General features: G+C 40.0%; 1 protein-coding gene across 1 annotated transcript in view; it reads left to right on the forward strand.

Annotated features, from left to right (window-relative positions):
* RAD54B (RAD54 homolog B) overlaps window positions 1-24,934 on the forward strand; it is a 118,068-nt gene extending 93,134 nt beyond the window's left edge. Inside the window, exons 10-15 of the mRNA XM_047783600.1 lie at window positions 1,129-1,419; window positions 5,672-5,847; window positions 14,946-15,207; window positions 16,973-17,039; window positions 17,409-17,606; window positions 24,500-24,934. Of these exons, the coding sequence (XP_047639556.1) occupies window positions 1,129-1,419; window positions 5,672-5,847; window positions 14,946-15,207; window positions 16,973-17,039; window positions 17,409-17,606; window positions 24,500-24,717 (1,212 nt within the window). The 3' untranslated portion in view covers window positions 24,718-24,934. The remainder of the gene's footprint in view (window positions 1-1,128; window positions 1,420-5,671; window positions 5,848-14,945; window positions 15,208-16,972; window positions 17,040-17,408; window positions 17,607-24,499) is intronic.
* The last annotated feature ends 584 nt before the right edge of the window (window positions 24,935-25,518 follow it).

Here is a 25,518-nt window from a genome sequence, read left to right on the forward strand (position 1 = left end):
TTTAAGTCTGAGAATTAACAAAATGCTATAATTAGTTAATAAACATTTACTGAGCAATTCTCCATGAACCAGGAACTATATACAAAAAATGGCTTATGCATATATTTAATAGCATAGAAAATGTTTATGATACATTATTTAAAAGTAAAATAACATTATTTTTTTTACTCCACACTTATGTATTAAATACCTAAAGTGGGCCAAATACTAAATGCCAGACACTGGGGAATATGATAAGCCAGACTGGTTTCTTGTTCCCATGAAGCTTTATGGTTTGAGATCCTGTTACAAATATAAATAAAAATAAGACACCAGATACATTTGCATATCTGCAAACAAAACAATTTGAATTTACGCATAAAAAGTCTTGATATCCTTGGTTGTTTCTGGTTGGTGAAAGCTGGTTTTGGTTTTCTTATTTTTGCATAACTGTATTTTCTAACCTTTCTTCAGTGAACCAGTTTCTTTGTAATAAAAATGAAAAATAATTTTAAAATATAAGGGACATTTTCTTTGATTTATATAGAAACAAATATGTACCTATGAGGTTTGTTTTAAGGTTCACTGTAAAATTCTATATACTCAAAAGATTCTGTATGGAGAATTTAAACATATATTTCAACCATACTGTATATTGACTTTAAAAATGTACTGTAATGAACAATGTGTATTGATTTTGAAAGTGTTAGCCGTGCCTCGTGCCGGTAATTCTTATAGGCTTAGTTTTAGGATCAATAATTTGTTAAAATATTTTCTTCCAAGCATTTGTTGTATGATTGCTTAGCTAAGGATTTTAAGACTATGTACCATTAGTCTTCACATAATAGCTTACTTTCAGAATAATTCAATTTGTAGGTTATTGATTTCCAGTGACTCTCAATGACAGCAATAGCCAAACAAAGATTAGGAGATTGTAGCTTCATTTAATTAAATGATAATGCTAAACATATAGAGACAATGGCTAGTTTTTCTATTCTAAACTTGTAGTTCATTTCTTTTGTTAAAAAAAATGTGAAGGGAAGCAATTAGTAAATGCTGATCATTATAAACTGTTTAATGTTCATTTTAATTCTGTGTATTTTTTTGGTCTAAAGCACTTTTATTTTTAAGTCTGCTATTTTTCCATAGGAAGAAAAGGAGTTAGGAGAGAGAAGAGCATGTGAACTTACGTGCCTCACTGGGCTCTTTATCCTCAGAAGAACCCAAGAAGTCATAAATAAATATCTTCCACCTAAAATAGAGAATGTTGTCTTTTGCCGACCAGGAGCACTACAGATTGAACTTTATCGAAAGCTGTTGAATTCTCAGGCTGTCAGATTCTGTCTTCAAGGACTGATGGAAAATAGTTCTCATCTAATATGTATTGGAGCCCTTAAAAAACTGTGCAATCACCCCTGCCTTTTGTTCAGCTCAGTAAAGGTAAGTGGAGTCTGAGACTGTGACAGGGATATGAGCTGAGGGTCTCTTCTGTATGAACCTAAAAAGGCAGATTGGACAGATTCCCTATGGTTGTGTTTGTGGGTTTTCCAAAAGCTGTGCAGTGCCTGCAGTATGGTTCTGCCCCAGAGCCTGTCCAGCCTTCTTCTTGGTCCTCTGAGCAGGCCCATGTTCACAGAGCTAAACTAGGGATGGCATGGGTGTCAGGCTCTGCCTTCCACAGTTTGCACCACTTGCCCTTTGGAGCCTGGTCCTTCTTTCCCTTCCTATTTTATTTTATTTAAAAAATGTTTATGTATCTTTTTAGGGCCGCACCCACAGCATATGGAAGTTCCTGGGCTAGGGGTCAAATCAAAGGTGGAGCTGCTGGCCTACGCCAGAGCCACAGTAGCGAGATCCAAGTCCTATCTGACCTTCACCACAGTTCATGGCAACACTGGATCCTTAACCCACCGAGTGAGGCCAGGATTCAACGTGCATCCTCATGGATACTAGTTGGGTTCATTACTGCTGAGCCATGATGGGAACTCCTGCTTCCTGTTTTATATGAATAAACCTAGACAGTTTTGTCTGCTTGGTGCTAACAAATATAAACTTTACCATGAAAAAATAATCTATTTTTTTCATCTTTATAAAAGAAATACATGATTGTTGTATGAAATTTATAAAATTCAGAAAACTGCAAGGAAAGAACATAAAGATCACCTACTGGTTTGAATGTAAATTGGTACAATTGAGAGAGAGCTTGGTAATGTGTATCAAAAATCTTAAAGTTTTATATACCTTGTGGCCTGGCAATACCACTTTGAGGAGTTTATTATAAAGAGTCAAAGCTGTCCAGCCAGGTAAAACCATGTTTTGGCATTAATAATCTTGGCTAATGACACTTACTAAGCACTTACCATGTACCAAACACTAAGTACTTTTCTACTAGTATTTTATTTATTCTTCAAAAAGTTCTCTGGAGTAAGTATCTTTTTTTTTTTTTTTTTGATGAGGAAACAGGGACTCAGAGACTGCATATATAATTTTTTTCTGGAGAAACTTAATTTTTTTTTTGTCTTTTGTCCTTTTAGGGCCACACGAGCAGCATATGGAGGTTCCCAGGCTAGGGATCTAATCGGAGCTGTTGCTGCCAGCCTACACCAGAGCCACAGCAACATCAGACCTGAGCAACATCTGTGACCTACACCACAGCTCAGGACAATACCAGATCCTTAACTCACTGAGTGAGGCCAGAGATTGAACCCGAAACCTCATGGTCCCTAGTTGGGTTCATTTCCGCTGCGCCACGACAGGAACTCTGAGAAACTTAATTTTAATGATGCTATGCTTATTACTTATAAATTTAATTTTTGCTAAATCAATGTGAATGTTTCACCAGATTAGATGTCTTCCACAAGTTTGAGTTTTTTTTTTTTTTTTTCTTTGTCTTTTTGCTATTTCTTTGGGCTGCTCCCGAGGCATATGGAGGTTCCCAGGCTAGGGGTCGAATCGGAGCTGTAGCCACCGGCCTACGCCAGAGCCACAGCAACGCGGGATCCGAGCCGCGTCTGCAACCTACACCACAGCTCACGGCAGCGTCGGATCGTTAACCCACTGAGCAAGGGCAGGGACAGGACCCACAACCTCATGGTTCCTAGTCGGACTCGTTAACCACTGCGCCACAACGGGAACTCCTGTTTTTTTTTTTTTTTCTTTTTAGGGCCACATCCGTGGCATGTGGAGGTTTCCAGTCTAGGGTCTGAATTGGAGTTATGGCTGCCGGCCACAGCCACAGCCACAGCAATGTGGGATCTGAGCTGCATCTGCAACCCACAGCACAGCTCACGGCAGTGCCGGATCCCCAACACACTGAGTAAGGCCAGGGATTGGACCTGCATCCTCATGGATGCTAGTCAGATTCGTTACCAGTGAGCTACCATGGGAACTCCTGTTAAGCAGCTTTTAAAGAAATTGATTCTATACACAATGATAAAAATTAAACTGTTTTAGCATATCATGCTTAGCAAAAATAGAAGCCAAAATTCTCCCTTAAAAGGAAGACTTTATGGGAGTTCCCGTCGTGGTGCAGTGGTTAATGAATCCAACTAGAAACCATGAGGTTGTGGGTTTGATCCCTGGCCTTGCTCAGTGGGTTAAGGATTTGGCATTGCTGTGAGCTGTGGTGTAGGTCGCAGACGTGGCTTGGATCCCGCGTTGCTATGGCTTTGGCGTAGGCTGGCAGCTACAGCTCCGATTAGACCCCTGGCTTGGGAACCTCCATATGCCGTGGGAGTGGCCCAAGAAATGGCAAAAAGACAAAAAAAAAAAAAAAAAAGGAAGACTTTATGATGGCCCAGAGTGTACCACTTAACTAAGAGTAGGCATAGGATACTCACACATATGGCACATAATTTATAATCTGAGACTTATTCAGTAAAGCCTTTTTTCTAGCATAGCAAATAAGGATCAATATAAAATGGCCGAAGTGAGCCTTTAAGTAATGGTTTATAGATTTGTTCCAATTGAAACTTGACTCTTTCCCAAGTTCAATCAAGATATGCATTTTTCGGGAGTTCCCTTTGTGGCGCAGTGGTTAATGAATCCAACTAGGAACCATGAGGTTGCGGGTTTGGTCCCTGCTCTTGCTCAATGGGTTAACAATCCGGCGTTGCCGTGAGCTGTGGTGTAGGTTGCAGATGCAACTCGGATCCCGTGTTGCTGTGGCTCTGGCGTAGGCCAGTGGCTACAGCTGTGATTCGACCCCTAGCCTGGGAACCTCCATATGCTGTGGCTGCAGCCCTAAAAAGACAAAAAAAAAAAGATATGCATTTTTCTGTAGAAAATGTGAATGGGATGTAAATAGTAAAAATATAACAACTCATAACTGGAAGGCTCTTGAGTTGCATGGAGTCAGGGAAGAGATTGCTATGTCTAACTGATATGAAAAGTCTAGCTGATAATCTGCATAGTGCACCTCCATGCATCAGGCTGTCACGGCATAAAGATATCTGTTAGTTGATTCTTTTTTGGGGATAGGGGTGGTGTGCCTGTGGCATGTGGAAGTTCCCTGGCAGGGATCAAACTTGCTCCACAGCAGCGACCCAAACTGTTGCAGTGATAGTGCTGGATCCTTCACTTGCTGTGCCACCAGGGAAATCCTGTTAGTTGATTCTTTTTTTTTTTTTTTGGTCTTTTTGGTCTTTTTGCCTTTTCTAGGGCTGCTCCTGTGGCATATGGAGGTTCCCAGGCTAGGGGTGGAATCAGAGCTGTAGCTGCTGGCCTACACCAGAGCCACAGCAATTCGGGATCCGAGCAGCATCTGCAACCTACACCACAGCTCACGGCAACGCTGGATCCTTAACCCACTGTTCGAGGCCAGGGATTGAACCCGAAACCTCATGGTTCCTAGTCGGATTTGCTAACCACTGAGCCACGACAGGAACACTGAATTTTTTTTTTTTTTGCTTTTTAAGGCTGCAACAGTGGCATATGGAAGTTCTTAGGCTAGGGGTCTAATGGGAGCTACACCTGCTGGCCTATACCACAGCCGCAGCAGTGCCAGATCTGAGCCATGTCTGTGACCTACACCACAGCTTCTGGGAATGTTGGATCCTTAACCCACTGAGTGGGGCCAGGGTTCAAACCTGCATCCTCATGGATATTAGTCGGGTTCATTACCCTTGAGCCATGATGGGAACTCCCTCGGGTAGCGATTTTTATTTAAATAATTCAACGAATTTTACTGTATTTCTAGTTGTACAACCATTATCACAACCTAATTTTAGAACGTTTCCATCCCAAACCCCCAGTTCACCCCTCCCTCTCCTCTGCCTGTCCCCTTTGGTAATTGTAGATCAGATAGCTTTATTTATTTATTTATTTTGTCTTTTTGTCATTTCTAGGACTGCTCCTGAGGCATATGGAGGTTCCCAGGCTAGGGGTCTAATCGGAGCTGCAGTCGCCAGCCTACACCAGAGCCACAGCAATGTGGGATCCGAGCCGCGTCTGCAACCTACACCACAGCTCATGGCAACGCCGGATCCTTAACCCACTGAGCAAGGCCAGGGATCGAACCCGAAACCTCATGGTTTCTAGTCGGATATGTTAACCACTGAGTCAGGCCGGGGACTCCCTCAGATAGCTTTTAATCTTCAGGTTTTTTTCCCCCCATAATTTTAGCATTTTTTTTCCCTCTCCATTTAAAAAAAAAAAAAGATGAACCAGTGTTGACAGTCATCCTTTTGAATAGGAAAAAGAATGCAGTTCAGCTTGGGATGAGAATGAAGAAAGAAGACTGTATGAAGACTTGCTAAAGGTGTTCCCCCCTGATTACAACCCGCTCATGTTTGCTGAGGAAGAGTCAGGAAAACTGCAGGTGCTGTCCAAGCTCTTAGCTGTTATCCATGAACTTCGTCCTGCTGAAAAGTAAGATTAATCTAATAGACTTCTTGTATGTGCTCATAGCTTAGACATGTTTTTATTCCTTGAGGAAAACATTAAAAACAAGTTGTTTTCTTCTTTGCAGACATGGTCAGCTCCCAGTCTTTTGTAAACTTACATTAATAATGAGTCTATGAGTTTTTATTTAAGAAAAACTAAATGTAAAGTAAATAGGTATATTAAAAAAAGCCCTAGAGATATCTTCTGATCTATGACACCTAACATGTTTCTTTATCTCACTCAGAATCCTTTCTTCTTTTCCTGCCCCTAAATATTGATACTCCAGAGGGTTTTCCCTTTAGCCTCCTTCTCCCTCTAAACACCCTCCCTGGCTTGGATCTACTCCCCAAAGTTTCAGCTGTCATCCATGTAGTACTGACTCCAAATCTCTAGACCAAGCCTTTCTTCTAGTTTCCCCATCCTTTCTGTTTGATGGACATCTAAATCTGTCTGGATATCCTGTTGGACCTCAACCTTCTCATGAACCAAACTGGATTCATCATTTTGCCTCTGCAAGCCTGATCCTTTTCTTTATTCCTTGGCTTGAAGAATGGTACCGTTATGCAAGCAAAAAACCCTTGTCATTCTAGACTCACTTTTCTCCCTCACTCTCCTAATGTCATCAGTCTCTACAGTCTGTTGATTTTATTTCTTAATTTCAGGAATCCATGTACTTTCTGGTACCAGAAAATTTTTTTTATTCTTGTAGTTACTGATTGCGTTATGATGGTCTCATATGAACTGTGTCCCATTGCATATCAATATTGTCCTAACTTGTATTTCTTAAATACAGATGTGAACATGTTATTCCTTTTCTTCAAAATTATCCAGAGGAGTTCCTGTTGTGGCACAGTGGAAACGAATCCGCATGAGGATGCGGGTTCGATCCCTGGCCTCGCTCAGTGGCTTAAGGATCTGGTGTTGCCATGAGCTGTGGTGTAGGTCATAGATCTGGTGATGCTGTGGCGTAGGCCAGTGACTACAGCTCTGATTAGACCCCTTGCCTGGGACCCTCCACGTGCCATGGGTGTGGCCTTAAAAAGCAAAAAAAAAAAAAAAAAAAAAAAGAGAAAGATTCCCAGCAGTCTTCCAGAAATTCCCAAACTCTGCAACACACTAGACAAGACTGTTTCTGACGTGAGTGGTGCCTCCTTTTCCTCATCTCTCTGGACTCCTTCACATGTCCACTCATACTAGACTATATGCAGAACCTAGTTGCTCTGCTTCTTACTCTTACATCTTGCAGGCTCCAAGGCCTGGTATACCTCCACTTCTCATTCTTCTGGCCAACTTTCTCTTCATTAAGACTCAGCTCAGATACTTTTTCCTCTTGGAAACCTCTGGCCTCATGTTGAGTTAGATGCCCCTCTTCTGTTCTCCCTTCCCATCTTGTACCTCCCTCCAATGGACCTCTTCTCACATTGTATGGTAATCATTCATTCTCTTCCATGTCAGCACCTATGGTGCAGGGATTGTTGTTTTATCTTTGCAGGAAGTATTTAAAAGAATTTTTTTAAAAAATATGTATTATAGCCACACCTGAGGCATATGAAAGTTCCTAGGCTAGGGGTTGAATCAGAGCTGAAGCTGCCGGCCTACACCACAGCCACAGCAGATCCGAGTCCAATCTGTGACCTACACCACAGCTCATGGCAACGCCAGATCTTTAATCCACTGATCAGGGCCAGGGATTGTACCTGCAACCTCATGGATACTGGTTGGGCTTCTTATTGCTGAGCCTCAACAACTGTTTTTGAATTAAGGTGAAAATGTATCTTATTATACAGCACAGGGAATTATATCCAGTCTCTTGTGATAGAGCCTCCAAACTGTTTTTGAATTAAGGTGAAAATGTATCTTATTATACAGCACAGGGAATTATATCCAGTCTCTTGTGATAGAGCATGATGGAAGATAATATGTGAAAAAAGAATGTGTATATGTGTGTGTGTGTGTATGACTAGGTCACTTTGCTGTACATCAGAAATTGGCACATTATAAATCAACTATAATTTAAAAAATGCATAGAAAAGATCACAACATAATAATTATATTTAATTGTTAAGGAATCAAACTTAACCTCTTTGGAGCATTAATAGTATCATTTGACTTGTGCAAATTTTTAGACATTTTTCATAATTTGTTACTAAAACAAGGAAACTTTCCATGAACTCTTTAATTCAGTTTGATTGAAATTTTTTACTAGATAATATTTTATCTATACAAAAGAGTGTGTATGTATGTGGATTGTGACCCACATCCAGTTTGAACTTAGAGTGTAAACTTTTACTTAGACTGTTTTCATCTTCTTTTTACTGGTTTCTGTTTTTCCCCCTTCTCCGAATGGGGGATAGGTTATTGTTTTTTTGTTTGGTTGTTTTTTGGTTTTTGGTTTTTTTATGGACAAGGAATATGAGTGAACAGAATTTTAGAGGAAATGAGAAGAGATAAGTTGTGAATGTAGGTATGAGAATTTATCCTTGGTGATTTTCTAGGGGACAGTTTCCCTCTAGTGGTGGGAAGGAAAGAATGAGGGGGAAAAACAATTTGGGGGTAGAGTTTGAGATGGAGTCATTTTGACTGCTTGTGGACCCTAAGAAAACTGAATCCTGTCTTGTCCCATGAAAGAAGAAACAGCACTTCTGTCAGTGGCACAGCTGGGATTTTATTCTGTTACTTCACATTATCTGAAGAGATGGACTTTTCTGGTTTTATTTTGTTTTAAATTGTATAAGTTTTACATACTCATAAATTTAGCCTCTTAATTATTTCTAAGAGTATTGTTAGTTACATTTGTACTGCTAGTTGTTACATTTGCACTGTTGTGCAACCAAGCTCCAGTACTTTTTTTATCTTGCAAAACTGAGCTGTACCCATTAAATAACGACTCCCCACTCTTGCTTTTTCCCAGCCCCTGGCAACCATGAAGACAGAAATCTGTCTATTATTGTAGGTACCTTATATAAATGGAATCATAGAAGGTTTTGTTGTTGTTGTTGTTGTTGTTTTTTTCCTTTTTTGTCTTTTTAGGGCTGTACCCGCTGCATATGGAAATTCCCAGGCTAGGGGTCTAACAGCAGCTGTAGTTGTTGGCCTATGCCACAGCCACAGCACTGCAGGATTCGAGCTGCATCAGCAAGCTACACCACAGCTCACAACAATGCTGGATCCTTAACCCACTGAGCAAGGCCAGGGATCGAACCTGTGTCCTCATGGATACTAGTTAGGTTCATTACTGCTAAGCCACAGTGGGAACTCCAGGTTTTGTCTTTTATGACTAGCATACTCTATTTAGCATAATGCCTTCAGGATTCATCCATGTTGTAGCATGTGTCAGAATTTCTTTCCTTTTATTTTTAAAAATTTTTTAGTCTTTTGTCTTTTTAGGGCCACACCCTAGGCATATGGAGGTTCCCAGGCTAGGGGTCTAAATGGAGCTATAGCTGCCGGCCTACTCCAGAGCTACAGCAACGCCAGATCTGAGCCGTGTCTGTGACCTACACCACAGCTCGTAGCAATGCTGGATCCATAACCCACTGAGCGAGGCCAGGGATCGAATTTGCAACGTCATGGTTCCTAGCCGTATTCGTTTCCCCTGTGCCAGGACGGGAACTCCAGAATTTCTTTCCTTTTAAAGGCTGAATGATATTCCATTGTATGTATTTAACATTTTGTTTACCTATTCATTTGTTGACAGACGATTGGGTTGCTTCCACCTTTTGACAGTTGTGAATAATGCTGCTGTGAACATGGTTGTACGTTGATACCTTTCTGAGACCCTGTTTTCAATTCTTTTGGGAATATATCCAGAAGTATAATTATTGGATCATATGATAATTCTCTTTTTGATTTTTTTGAGGAACCTCCATACTGTTTTTCACACCATTTTACATTCTCACCAACAGTGCACAAGGGTTCCAATTTCATAACATCATCACCAACATTGCTATTTTCTGTTTTGTTTTGTTTTTTGGTAATGGCCATCTTAATGGATATGAGGTACTGTGGTTTTGATTTGCATTTCCCTAGTAAGTAGTGATGTTGGGCATCTGTTCCTCTTCATGTTGGCCATTTATCTATTTTCTTTGGAAAATGTCTGTTCAAGTCCTTTGCCCATTTTAAAAATTGGCTTTTTTTTTGTTGTTGTTATTGAGCTGTGGCCCTTTTTTGATGTGGCCAATTGGGAATAGAGGCCAGGTTTTCCAGGGCTGAGCTGCCTATGCACAAACATCTCCTAAACCTTTAAAATATGTAGCTAAAAATTAGCTCACAGTGTTTGATTTCAGGGATAGTACTCCTGTGTACCCTGATCTACTGTGTTATCATAATTAGAACCAGATAGTTCTATTTTAGGTATGCAGGCAGAGCTCTTCTACAATGCTTTTGTGCATGATTTAGAACTGGGTGGAGGCATATCTGATAATTCCTGGCTTGTCTAGCTGGTGGACCTTTTATGGAATTTTATAAGGATACTTCAAAGTTTAAAAAGTCCCTCCTCTGTACTGGTTGTTGCATTCATGCCCTAGGCTTCCTGGCGAGCAGAGTTCATGCTGAGTTACAGCTCCCATGTGTCTCTTGTTGGGACACTCTTGTGCTGGGTGCATCTTGCACTCTACCATACAGGGCAGCCTTGCCTACAGATTTCAGCTGCTTTTGGGGACAGTATAGTGATCACTAAACTAATAGCCTTGTTTGAAACTATGTACGTGAGTGGGCTCTAGACCTCTGAAAGGGGATTGTCCAAGCCTCCTTACTAAGATTGTCACCTGTCCCATCAAGTCTACATCTAGCCTTCTAAGAACTTGTCAGGGAAGATATTCTAAAGCCAGCTTTCCTTCTGTCCATTAAAGTTGTATCAGAAAAAGTATGTTAAAATATGTTACTCATCCCTGTAATAATATAGAAAAGGAAGGAAAAAATGATTGAAATAGTAGTATAGGAATTTTGGTAGGTTGCAAAAATGATCTTAAGTTGTTCCCCTCGCTATATTCATGTTCCTTTCCTGGATATCCGTGGGTCATCTCCCATTCTGACTCTGAGCTCAGCCACGTAACTTAGGTTGGCCCATGAGACACTGGCAAATGTGGCACGAAAATGAGCTTGAAAAGCTCTTGTGCAGTGGGGCTTCTTCTCACTTGTGGCTTCTGGGACCTTTTTGTCACCATGTGAATAAGCCTGGGCTAGCCTGCTAGAGGATGAGAGACATGAGGAGCTGAAAGGAGGCTTCCCAGCTGAGCCCCCTCAAGAACCAGCTAGTCCCCAGTCCACATGGCTGCTGACTGCAGATGCTCAAGTCAGCAGACATGACCAGCAGAGGAGCCTCCTAGCCGAACCCAGCCCAAATGACCAACCTACAGAATTGTGAGCTAAGTATGAGATAAATGGCTGTTGTTTTAAGCCACTGAGTTTTGGGGTAGTCTGTTATATAGCGAAAAGTAACTGATACAGGAATGAAAATATAAATTATTGTTCGATTATCTCTACCTTGTTAGCATAGGTAATTGAGAAAATTGTACCTGTTTAAAAATGTGCTTTATTTTAAAAATTTCTAGTGTAAATAATTATCCTACCACTTATAAAATTGATAGGAAAAAGTCTCGATCTATTTTTTATTTTTGCTTAATATATCAAACTTTAGCTGTTATGTAAATTTTGGTTTACATTTTTCCTTATTTTTTAAAACAATTTTATTTTGTCCAAGTGTTAAAAGGCTTATTATAAAAAAATCCAGAAGTTCATAATTTGTTTTTCCCCTTTGCATCCTGTTTCTCAGAGGAAATCACCAGCTCCCCTAGGTATTGCCAGATCATTTGCTTATACAGCTATCTCTTGTCTCCTCTGTATTTTCTTTATAAAAACTAGCAGTTTTTCTTCATTCTTTATACTTTGAGTTATAATCATGATGTGCCTTACTATGGATCATTTTTTCATTTATTGAGCTGGAAATTTGTAGTAGGTCTTTTTAATCTGAAGATTCTGTGTCTGGGAAACAGTCTCTTTCTCAAAACAATTTCTTTTTGTTTTCTTTAGAATTCCTGCCCATCATATATTGAACCTCATGGATTGATTCTCTAATTCTTATCTTTTCTCTCCTATTAGTTATCACTTTCCTTTTTAATCTATTTCCTGGAAGACTCTCTTCCTATTTCCTGCCTCCCTCCCTCTGTCCCTCCTTCCCTCTCTCCTTCCTTCCATCCTTCTTTCCTTCCTTGTTTTTTTGGTTTCTTTTTGGCTGTGCCCTCAGCCAGGGATCAAACCTGCGCCACAGCAGTGACCCAGGCCACTGCAGTGATAATGCTGGATCCTTAACCTACTGCGCCAAAAGAGAACTCTCTTCTTATTTTTTTCCAGATCTCCTCCTGTTAAATTTTTATTTTGGCTCTCATTTTATTTTATTTATTTTTAGTCTTTTGTCTTTTTAAAAAAAATTTTGTATATATATTTTTTGTCTTTTTTTTGCCACGGCATATGGAGATTCCCAGGCTAGGGGTCGAATTGGAGCTGTAGCTGCCGGCCTAGGCCAGAGCCGCGTCTGCATCCTACACCACAGCTCACGGCAACGCCGGATCCTTAACCCACTGAGCAAGGCCAGGGATCGAACCCGCAACCTCATGATTCCTAGTTGGATTTGTTAACCACTGAGCCACGACGGGAACTCCTCTTTTGTCTTTTTTTGAGAGCTGCACCTGCTTCATGTGGAGGTTCCCAAGCTAGGGGTCTAATCGGTGCTGTAGCTGCCAGCCTATACCATAGCCACAGCAACACCAGATCCTTAACCCACTGAATGAGGCCAGGGATTGAACCCAAGACCTCATGGTTCCTAGTTGGATTTGTTTCCTCTGTGCTACGACCGGAACTTCTTGGCTCTTGTTTTAAATTTCCAAGAAAATTTTCTTCTTCTTCTTCTTCTTTTTTTTTTTTTTTTTTGCTTTTTAGGACCGCACCTGCGGCATATGGAGGTAGGCTAGGGGTTGAATCGCAGCTACAGCTGTCGGCCTACACCACAGCTATAGCAACACAGGATCTGAGACACATCTGTGAACTCCACCACAGCTCATGGCAAAGCCAGATCCTTAACCCACTGAGCGAGGCCAGGGATTGAACCTACACCTCATGGTTCCCCATTCGTTTCCACTGTGCCATGATGGGAACTCCCAATTTTCTTATTCTTGATTGTTCTTTTTTATTGCCTCCTCTTCTTGTGAATGCTGTCTCTTTTTTGAAGATATTATTTCCTTAAAGTTGTCTTCTGTTTCCACCATTGCTGTGTTTTTTTCATATTTCTTTTTTTTTCTGTTTATTTGTTTTGGTTTCTATTTTTTTTGTGTTGGAGGCTTGCCTCAAATTCCTTCCTTCCAGAGGTGGCCTTTGTTGTCCATATTTGAGAGTGAGACAGTAAAACATTGACTGAATTGAAGGCTCTGTGCACAGGCAGGGCTTGTGTGCTGGTGGCCTGCATTGGGTAATCAGGTAGTGAGCTGGCTTTTTTATTTGAGGATTCCACCTATCTGTGGACCTTTTCTCTGGGGTCATTCAAGTAATTCCTTCCACAGATGAATCTTCCAATAATCTTTTTCTTGGGGCGAAGCGTGAGAGGGATGCCTGGCTGCTGGTATTCTGGGAGCTTGCAGAAAAAGGGGACTAGGATCCTACCATCCAGCATGCAGACCTTCCTTTTGATTTGTCAGTATATCCCTGTCTTCTAAAGTTTCCCAGTCTAAGTTTCTTTGGTTTACTTTCTCCAGAGAATAAGCATTCTAGTTGAAAAGGAAAAGTCAGCTGGCTACATGGGAGTAGGACCTGGGTTCAATTTATCAGTACTCCTTTTTTTTTTTAATTGAAGTATAGTTAATTTACAGTGTTGTGTTAGTTTCAAATGTACAGCAAAATGACTTCAGTTTTATATTTATATATATATATATACACACACACACACATATATGTATATGTTCTTTTTCAGATTCTTTTCCATTATAGATTATTACAAGATATTGAGTTTAGTTACCAGTGTTCTTGTAGTAGCCCAAGTCTAAACTCCTTCCTTCTGAGGTGCCTTTACAAGAGTCTGTGGTGCGAATGAACTTGTTTCTTATTTTATTTTATTTTTTTTTCATTTTTTTATTACTCAAATGAATTTATCACATCTGTAGTTGTATAATGATCATAACAATCTGATTTCACAGGATTTCCATCCCACAGCCCAAGCACATCCCCCCACCACCCAAACTGTCTCCTCTGGAGACCATAAGTTTTTCATTGTCTGTGAGTCAGCATCTGTTCTGCAAAGAAGTTCTGTCTGTCCTTTTTTCAGATTCCACATGTCAGTGAAAGCATTTGATGTTGGTGTCTCATTGTATGGCCGACTTCACTTAGCTTGATATGAACTTGTTTCTTATTGAAATCTCCCTTTTTGGGTACTTAGGCTTCACTTTTTCTGTTCTCCTAGCAGATCACCATTCCACTATTCTCTGTTTTCATATACAAATGTTTCCTTGTTTCATCAAAGATAGATTTTGTAATTCCGTTTCTTAATCTCCTGTTGTTCTTAAGGTGACATAAGAGAAGTAAAGAAAGCAGAAAGGTCTTTACTCCACTATGTTTTGTTTTTTTTGTTTTTTGTTTTTTTTTAATTCTCTTTTACGGCCACACCAGCAGCACATGGAAGTTCCCAGGCTAGGGATGGAATTGGAGTTGCAGCTGCTGGGCTATGTCACCGCTGCAGTAATGCTGGATACGAGCTGCATCTGCAACCTGTGCGGCAGCTTGCAGCAGCCCTGGATCCTTAACCCACTGAGTGAGGCCAGGGATCGAACCTGCATCCTCATGGATACTAGTTGGATTCTTAACCTGCTGACCCACAATGGGAACTCCTTTACTCCACTGTCTTAATAGTTGAAGTCTCTTAGACATTGACTTACTGTAAAATTAAATTTTAAGGAGAATCTGTATTTTAATTGTACAAGGTCATTGTTGGACATTCGATAAATATCAGTGATAATGTTATTGTGGTATTTTCCTTCAATTAAAAAAAATCTAACATTTCTTTTAAATTGTATAAAAAATTCTCTCTTTTTGATTGACAGGGTGGTGTTGGTATCCAACTATACACAAACCTTGAATATTTTACAAGAAGTGTGCAGGCGTCGTGGATATGGCTGTACAAGACTCGATGGACAAACACCGATCTCTCAAAGGCAGCAGATTGTTGATGGCTTTAATAGTAAATACTCTTCTGATTTTATTTTTTTGTTAAGTTCCAAAGCTGGTGGTGTGGGACTTAACCTTATTGGAGGATCTCACTTAATTCTCTATGACATTGATTGGAATCCAGCCACTGATATCCAGGTAAGATGATTTATGCATTAAAGAAACATTGTAGAATGCCTACTGGGGATGCAGTACCTGCTGAGGATATGAAGATGATGATGATGATGATGATGGTGATGGTGGTAGGTGCTGCATACTGAGCCCTTATTTTGCATTGGGCACTCCGTTAAGTGCCCTACATTCCATTAATCTTCGCATTAGTCCTGCAAGTGTGGATATTACAAGCCCTACTTTACAGATTAAGATTTGGAAGCTTGTTCTTGGCCACATGGCTTATAAGATGCAGAGCCAGGATTCAAACCCAAACCTGTATGTCTCCCAGGCTCTACTTCACTGTGTAATTGGGCCTTCAGTATGCTCACGGCCAGCAGGGGAAGACAAGGAAGTGTTATAGGTGCCATGATCAATGTCTGTGCAGGGTATAGTAAAGACATAAAATGAACTTATTTAGGGGAATGAAGAAACCTTTGGTTTTCTTCAGAGTACAGTCCATCTTCATGTATTTTGAGATTTCAACCTATAGATTTGCACCTTATTTGGTATCAGAGTTGGGGCACCTGGAGACAACCCTCAGGTTTGATGCACTAGAGGGACTCACAGAACCAAGAAAAACAATATTCATAGTTAAGTTTTATTACAGTGAAGGATACAGACTAAAATCAGCACAGGTGAGAGGTACACTGGGCAGAGTCCAGCAGAGACCAGGCACAAGCTTCCAGTTGTCCCCTGAAGGTGTATGGACAACACTTCAATTTTCTCAGCATTGATGTGTGACAACACACATGGAACACTGGCAACAAGTTCCCTTGAGCTTTGGTGTTCAGAGTTTTTGTTGGAGGTTGATCATGTAGGTACGGATACCCATGTGACTGACCTTAGTTGCTCAGTCTTCAATCCCCACAGAAGTCAAGCTGGCTTAAGGCCCCACCCAGATTACATTGTTAGCATGAACTACTTGGCAGGGCCTGAAGGCCCCAGGTAAACTGAGATGCTCTTATCAGGCAGGATATTCCAAGGGCTTAGAGTTTATCTTACAAGAGCTGGTTGAAGATCAGACTGTTCTTTGGAACAAGCAGGGTTTGAACATCAACCTTTTACTTTACGGTATCATTGCTAAAAATCCTGAAACCACAGGGATTCATCTAGAGCCAGAGCTGATTGCAGGTATCCTGGGATTCCTTATGGGTGAATCATTGGCTACTTGGACTGAGAATAAACCCTCCATGCCCAAGCTCTGCTTGATTCTTTGTATTCTTGCTGTCCAAGTGCACTGTGCCAGTTTTTGATGCAGACAGACCCTCTCACTGTTGCTTGGCACCTGTGGTTACTTTCCACACAGGGAGTGTTCATCCATCCCTTTCTTTATCCCAGGGGAAAAAAAATGAAGTGGAGAATGCCTGGGCTTTGTTTTTCTAAGCTATAAGTGAAATGTGGAATTCCTAATATCTTTTTTTTCACTTTTTAGGGCCGTACCCACGGCACATGGAGGTTCCCAGGCTAGGGGTCAAATGGGAGCTGTAACTGCTGGCCTATGCCACAGACACAGCCACACAGGATCCGAGTCGGGTCTGTGACCTACACCAAAGCTCACAGCAACACGGGATCCTTAACCTGCTGAGCGAGGCCAGGGATTGAACATGCAGCCTCATGGTTCCTGGTCGGATTCATTTCCACTGCGCCACAACGGGAATTCCTAATCTTAAACATATTCATGCAAATTGCTTATGTGGGAAGGGTTATTAATTTCTACTGTACTCTCAGAATTCTCATTTCTTTTCTATAGGCAATGTCTAGAGTATGGAGAGATGGTCAGAAACATCCCGTACATATTTATAGACTCCTAACCACAGGTAATAACCCTTTAGTATGACCAAAAAAAATGTATTTCCTTTGAATAATTAAAAAAAATTTTGTGGCACAGTGGGATAATGCTCTGGCTTGTCTCTGTGGCATTACCAATTCTATCCCTTACCTGGAGCAGTGGGGCCGTGGCCTAGGTCATAGGTCACATCCACCAGATGTGGCTTGGATTCGTCCCTGGCCTGGGAACTTCCATATGCCATGGGTGTGGCTGAAAAAAATTTTGTTTTTGTTAATCTGTGCTTCGGTATCAAGAATGTTATTATTTTGTTGAGTAGTATGCTAATAAACATGCTTTACCCTACAAAAATAACAGATGTAAATATCTGGAGGAAATCTAATAAATGTTTTCTCTTCAGGTACAATAGAAGAAAAGATCTATCAAAGGCAGATCAGTAAGCAAGATCTTTCTGGGGCAGTTGTGGACCTAACCAAGACATCGGATCATATTCAGTTTTCAGTTGAGGAACTTAAAAATTTATTCACATTACACGAAAATTCACATTGTGTTACTCACGACCTGCTTGACTGTGAATGTACAGGAGAAAACCATCCAGGTTAGTTGTATTTTAATTCTGTTATGATGGTAAAGTTAATTTGTCTCTCTCTCGTAGTTAAAGATATTTAAATACAGTATAATTATATTTACCATTTGTATATGTTTTCTTTTTTCCTCAGGTCATGGAGCAGCTGCTCCATGGGTTTTGGAGAAAATTTTAATTAGAACCTTCTTACTTTTCTTTTTTTGTTTGTTTGTGTTTTTTTTTTTTTTGTCTTTTTGCCTTTTCTAGGGCCGTTTCCACGGCATATGGAGGTTCCCAGGCTAGGGGTCTAATCAGAGCTGTAGCCGCTGGCCTATACCACAACCACAGCAACTTGGGATCCGAGCCACGTCTGCAACCTACACCACAGCTCACGGCAACGCCGTATCCTTAACCCACTGACCGAGGCCATGGATCGAACCCGCAACCTCATGGTTCCTAGTCGGATTCGTTAACCACTGCGCCACGACAGGAACTCCAGAACCTTCTTACTTTTCATACTTTAGCTTATATCCAAATCAGTTGTGAAAAAATTGACTTATTTAGTAAAATCTTTCAAATCCTGATAATAATGACTTTAGAATTGGAAAAATTTTTGGAAAAAACCACCACACTTGTGGTTCCCAGGCTAGGGGTCAAATCAGAGCTGTGGCTGCTGGCCTGCACCACAACCATAGCTACGCCAGATTCAAGCAGAGTCTGCAACCTATACCACAGCTCATGGCAACGTAGGATCCTTAACCCACTAAGTGAGGCCAGGGATCGAACCTGTGTCATGGATTCTACTCAAATTTGTTTCCGCTGAGCCATGACAGGAACTCCTTTTTTTTTGAGAAATGTTTTTAATCCTTATTTTTGTTTCATAAAAATGATACACTTGACAGAATAATCCTACTCTTTGTTTATATCGTATAGAACTTATAAGGGGTTATACTTTCTGCGGCGGTGACACAGGCCACCATACCTCTCGTACTTCACACTGTTCAGCTAGGAACCGGGTCAGGAGTAGAACTTGAGCAAGCATTGCCCAGTAGTTGAAAGTCACTTGGTAAGTTAAATTGAGATAGGTTTAAGAAGTGAAACTGGGAGTTCCTGCTGTGGTACAACATGAGTAACATCTCTGTAGCACCAGGATGCAGGTTTGATCTCTGGCCTGGCACAGTGGGTTAAAGGAGCCGGTGTTGCTGCAACTGCAGTATAGGTGCCAATTGCAGCTGGCGTCTGATCCCTGGTCCAGGAACTCCATATGTGGTGGAGCAGTCAAAAGAGGAAAAAAAAAAGAGAAGAAGTGAAACTGTGCAAGACTAACATGACAGAATTTATATTTTGTGAGCCACATTGATTTCCTCTGTTGTATGTTTTTTCCATTTTAGTAATTTCTGCTCTTATTATTTCTTTTCTTCCTTGTATTTATCTGATGTTCTTTTTCTTATTTTTTTCAAGTTGCAACCTTAGCTTAATGGTTTTCATTCTTTTCCAAAATGGGTATTTAAGGCTGTATATTTTCCTCTAAGATGAATCTCATAATTTTGATATGCAGTCTTTTTATTATTCAGTTCTAAGTATTTTTTATTTTCCACTAGGAGTTCTTCTTTGGCTCATGAGGTATTTAAAAGTATCTTTTAAAATGTATTTTAGTTTTTGTTATTGAAAACTAACAAAAAGTTTTTGTTATTTGTGTAGCCACAAATATAGTCTGTGTGATATTGATCCTTCGGTAACTATAAAGACTTGGTGCAGTGGCCCAGTGTGTGGTCATTGTAAAGGTTTCTCTTGTGCATGAAAACCATGTGTATTCTCTTAATTACTTAGTTTAGAGTTCTGCCGTATTAGTCGTATTTTCTGTTACCAAATTAGTTTTTTCTTATTTTCTTATCTTAAAAATTTATATACATTGGTAATATATTTACATTTCTGAACTATTTAAAAATATAAAATGTATAGGGTGAAAACTCTTTCTCCCATAATGCCCTCATCTGCCTAATTTCTAGCCCTGCTACTCCATTAGAAACCATTATTAGTTTTTTTTGTATCCTTTCAGGTGTGTTTTTATGCATATGCAAGGAACTCTGAATAAAGAATCTTGCCCAGTTCCCTCCTCCCCCTCATAAAGGGTAGAGTAGTTTGTGTATAGTTCTGTACCTTTTGCATTTAATAGTGTATCTTGAGATCTTTCCGTATCATGACAGAATTTCTTCATTCTTCTTTTCCCTCTTCACCTCTGTAATCCTCCATTGTGTGACTAGACCATAATTTATTCATCTGACCCCACAGGTGTATAATTGGGTTCTGTCCAGTCAGTATATATCTTTATTCATATATCTTTTTTCATATATTTAAATATGTCTATAAGGTAAATTGTCAGTGTTACTGGGTCAGAGAATAAGTGCCTTTGTAATTGTGCTAGATCTTGCTAGGTGCTCTCCATTGGAAGTTGTATCATTTATACCCCAGCAACAATATACAGCTTTTCCAATTTAGGATTACCAAATGTTTGGATTTTTGCCAACCTGACAGTAAAAAAAGTGTTATGTTGGTCTAGTTTTATTTATTTATTTATTTATTTATTTATTTATTTATTTATTTATTTATTATGGCTGCATACACGGCATATGGAAGTTCCTAGTCCAGGGATTGAATTTGAGCCACAGCTGTTATCTATTCTGCAGCTGAGTCAACAGTGCTCAATCCTTTAACCCACTGTGCTGGGCCAGGGATGGAACCTGTGCCTCCAGCAGAGACCCAAACCACTGCAGTCAGATTCTTGACCCATTGTACCACAGTGGGAACTCCATGGTCTAGTTTTAATGTAATTTTCCTTTATTATGAGTGAAGTTGAGTATATTTTCCTACGGTTAAGATCTGTATTTCCTTTATGTGAATCATCTGCTCTTATCTTTTGCCCATTTTTCTACTAATAACCTAATACTTTGTTAGACATATCTGTTACTGAAAGAAATGTGTTAATGTCTTACAGTATGACAGTGGATTTGTCAGTTTCTTGTTATTCTATCAATTTTTGCTTTACACATTTTATATCTTTGTGAAAATTTTTATTATTGTTTATTTATTTTATTATTATATAGTGTTGCTTTATCCCTAATGTCTTTTGCTTTCATTTGTCTTAATATATTACACTGACTTTATTATTGTTAGTATTTGCCTGTTAACACCTTTCCCCATTCTTTTATCTTAAATTTTTCTGTGTCCTTATGTTTTAGATATCTCTTATGTAAATATAGCATGAGGCTAAATTTTCTTTTTTATCCAGTCTGATGTTCTTTTTTTAACTAGAACATTTGTTCTGTTTATGTTAATTATAATTATTGATATATTTTGATTCATTGCTACTGTCCTTTCCTGTTCTGGTTCCCCCCCCCCCCAAAAGGGCCTATTAGTGGTTAAGTCAGTCTTTGATTTTTCAGTGTATTTGTTTTTTCTTTCTCTCAAATACTGTCTTTGTTGGCTATGCGATTCTAGTTGAAAGAGTACTTACTGGTCAGTACTTTCGAGGTGTTCTGCTATCTTCCAGATTCTCAAAACAATCCTGCCATCTCATTTCATTTTATGATCATTACCTTGAACTTTTTTTTTTTTTTTTTTTTTTTAGAGCAGCAGTTGTGGCCTATGAGAGTTCTCAGGCTAGGGGTTGAATCGGGGCTGCAGCTGCCGGCCTACACCACAGCCACAGCAATGCCAGATCCAAGCTACATCTATGACCTACACCACAGCTTATAGCAATGCTGGATCCTTAACCCACTGAGCATGGCCAGGGATCAACTTGCATTCCTCATGGATACTAGTTGGATTCCTTTCTGCTGAGCCACAATGGGAACTCCAGAACTCTTTATTGGGTAAACTGCTTATCTATCTCTACTTCTCTTAGTATGTCTCCTGGAGTTTTATTCCTTTGTTTGGAACATATTCCTCTGTCTCCTCATTTTGCCTGATTATCTGTGTTTATTGGAGAAGCGGCATCATGTGGGAGACATCCAGTGGGGCCAGGCATAGCTGTATGCTCCTAAGGGTGCTCCCATGTGGGCTGCGTGGTCCCTTCTGCTGTGGTGGGGCAGACCAACGTGGGTACCCTGACAGGTGTGGTTGGCCCCTGGCCTTGCTGGCTGCCAGGTTTGCTTCTTGCGGTGGCTCCAGCCCACTGATTGGTGGTGCTGGGTCCTGGTGCAGCTGACTATGTGGCCCAGTAGGTCCTAGAGCTGGTGGGTGGGACCAGGTTCCTCCTTGTCTAGCTGCTCAGCACATGGTTCCTGGGATTGATATTGGTCTTCTGGTGGGCAGTTAAGCCCCTGGTTCTAATAGGCTAGAGGGTGGACTCCATAATAGGGCTCACTAGCACTAGTGTCCTTGTGGAAGATGTAGCTCCCCCAGATGGCTGCCATCAGCATCTTTGTTTGTATGGGGAATCCAGTTACTTCCTGCTTTTCCAGGAGGCTTTTCAAGATTAGCAAGTGGGTCTGACCTAGGTTCTTTTGTTTAAAATTTTTTTTAAATTTAATTTGATTTTGTAATTTGGGAAATTTATAGTTCATTTGCAATGTTGTATTAATTTCTTTTGTATAGCAAAGTGACTCAGTCATACACACACACACACACTCACACAAATATACGTTCCCTTTCTTATATTATTTTCCATCATGGGCTATCCCAGGATATTGGATATAGTTCCCTTGACTATACAGTAGGACCTTATTTATCTGTTCTAAATGTAATCATTTGCATCTAATAAGCCCAAACTCCCGGTCCATCCTACCCTCCTCCCCCTTGGCAAACATAAGTCTGTTTACTATGTCTGTGAGTCTGTTTCTGATTTGTGGATGGGTTCATTTGTGCTATATTTTAGATTCCACATATAAGAGGTATTATACAGTATTTGTTTTTCTCTTTCTGGCTTACTTAGTATGAGAATCTCTACAAAGCATCCATGTTGCTGCAAATGGCATTATTGCATTCTTTTTTATGGCTGAGTAGCATTCCATTTCATACATGTAACATATCTTCTTAATCCATTCATCTGTTAATGGACGTTTAGGTTGTTTCCAGGACTTGGCTATTGTGAGTAGTGCTGTCATGACATAGGGGGTGCACATATCATTTTGAATTATAGTTTTGTTTGGATATATGCCCAGGAGTGGGATTGCTGGATCATATGATAATTCTATTTTTAGTTTTGTGAGGAACCTCCATGCTATTCTCTATACTGTATACTATATATATACTATATACCATTCTATAGTGGTTGTACCAATTTACATTCCCACCAGCAGTGTAGGAGGGTTCCCTTTTCTCCACATTCTTTCCAGCATTTGCTATTTGTGGACTTATTAAGGATGGCCATTTTGACTGGTGTGAGGTGGTACCTCAGTCCAGGTTCTTTTCAAATTACTGCTTCTGCCCTGGGACTTGGAGCTTGTGATTTTGCATGAGCCCTTTAAGTGTGGAGTGTCTTTTTCCTACAGTCCTCTGGTTCTCCTATGCAAGTCCCCCTAGCTCCTTGGGGAGAACCTCTGCAATTGTGATTGTCTTCCCATTTGTGTGTTACCTGCCCAGGGATGTGGGTCTTGACTGAATCTCTGCCACTCCTGCTCACATCGTTTCTGGTCTTTCTTTTTATTGTTAGTTGTGGAAAATCTTTTCTGTTAGTCTTCACGTCATTCTCATAGAAAATTGCTCTGTAAATGGTTGTAATTTTGGTGCCCGTGGGAGGTGAGCTGAGGGTCTTCCTATTTTGCCAATGTGGCCACACTCTCCTCCTTCAGGCCTTAATAAAACAGGTCACCTTCTCTTGTTATACATGCTCGTAGTCCCCTGTGTCTTAGCTTCATACCCTTAGCTCTATTTGTAATATAGCCTCATAATTCCTTAGCTTCAAATTTTTTTTTTTTTGCTGTTTTTTTAGGGTCACACCTGTGGCATATGGGGGTTCCCAGGCCAGGGGTCCAATCAGAGCTACAGCTGCTGGCCTACACCACAGCCACAGCCACATCAGATCTGAGTGGCGTCTGCAACCTACACCACAGCTCATAGCAATTGCCAGATCCTTAACCCACTGAGTGAGGCCAGGGATCGAACATGCAGCCTCATGGTTCCTAGTTGGATTTGTTTCCACTGTGTCACAACGGGAACTCCCTTAGCTTCAATTTTGAAATCTAGAATGCTTGAAAGACCACAGATATTTTTTCCTTTGTAAGTTTACAACAATCTTATTTGGTGGCAGAAACCTTAGCTAAAATTTTGTGAATTTATCAGTTGTCTTTAATCTATTTCATAGAACGATTCTTGCTGTAGAATATTAATGAGTTTGATTGTAGAATGTTATCCCACAATATTCCAGTTATATTCTGAATTTGGAAATGTATCTGACCTCGAAGACTTTAGATAAGGAATTGTGAACCTGTAATACATCTCTTTGGAAGATTGTTTTGTTTTTTTTTAGGGCTGCACCTGAGGCATATGGAGGTTCCCAGGCTAGGGGTCCAAACGGCAATGCCACAGCTCACAGCAATGCCAGATCCTTAACCCACTGAGCGAGGCCAGGGATCAAACCTGCGTCCTCATGGATACTAGTTGGGTTCATTAGCCACTGAGCCACAACAGGAACTCCTGATTATTTTGTTTAATGTGTATTTCTCCCGATAGGCCATAAGGTCCTTGAAATTGGAAATTGTATCTATTTTTGTTCAGCATTTTGTTCCCCATTGCTTATACGCACTTAGTAAATAATTTGTAAATATTTATAGAAAGAATGAATTAATTGAATTTATTTATTTGAACATGAACCATGGTGATCAAATGTAATAAGTCATATAAACTAATTATATAATAAAACAAGTGTTTTACATAATAGGATATTGATTGGCCTAAGCATTTTCTCATTGCTTTACTTATTTCAGGTGATTCATTGGAAAAATTCCCTCTCTCTAGAAATTGTCAGCTTGGTCCACATCAACAGAAGTCTAACTCCCTGAAACCTCTCTCCATGTCACAGCTGAAGCAGTGGAAACATTTTTCTGGAGATCATTTAAATCTTTCAGATCCTTTTCTTGAAAGAATAAGAGGGAATGTGTCATTCTTTTTTCAGAATATAACCAATCAAACAACTGCTACATAATGAAATATTACTTTATGATATTACTTTTCTCCTCCCTTAAAAAAAAAATCTTCTAAGCAAATGTAATTTTGGGAAACAAAAGAATTATTTTAATAATAATATATTTTGTTGCAAAATATGTCATAGTTTTGATACAATAGTCAAAGCTATTGAGTTGTTTAATTTTTTGTATATATTCTTAAATATTAAGCATTAAAGACATACTTCTGACATCCTATAATTTTTATTAATAATTCCATAATTAATGCACTTTTATTAATATTTTCTAAGGACTTTTCTTAAGGACCATTAAAAGGTAAAATATCTTTGGAAAATCTAATCTGATAAGGATTAGAGATGTGTGAGACAATTAAAAAACTTGGTAAATTTAAACTGTAGCTTAAGGGAGAGAGAGAATCAGAGACTAGGATGGCAAATGCTGAAGATGTTGGATGTAATAGTTGCTGCAGGGTAGTCTGAGTGAAAATGGTCTGTAGGTTCTGGCAGGACAGAGACAAGTACTAGACACTTCAAAGCACTGGTTTCCAGTCTGGGACCTCAGACTTCTGGGGGAGTGACATGCATTTTATAAAGCTGTGTCTACCAAGCACCAAGCATTGTTTGTGGTTCAACTACTATCGTGTTGAAGGTTTCTGTAGTAATTTTTTTTTTTTTTTGTCTTTTAGGGCTGCACCCGTGGCACATGGACGTTCCCAGGCTGGGGTTGAATTGGAGCTGCAGCTTCTGGCCTACACCACAGCTGGATCCTTAACCTACTGTGTGAGGCCAGGGATTTTTAGGGTGTACTGCTCAGATTGTACC

The sequence above is a fragment of the Phacochoerus africanus genome, chromosome 6 (assembly GCF_016906955.1).
Source record: "Phacochoerus africanus isolate WHEZ1 chromosome 6, ROS_Pafr_v1, whole genome shotgun sequence".
Classification (NCBI taxonomy): domain Eukaryota; kingdom Metazoa; phylum Chordata; class Mammalia; order Artiodactyla; family Suidae; genus Phacochoerus; species Phacochoerus africanus.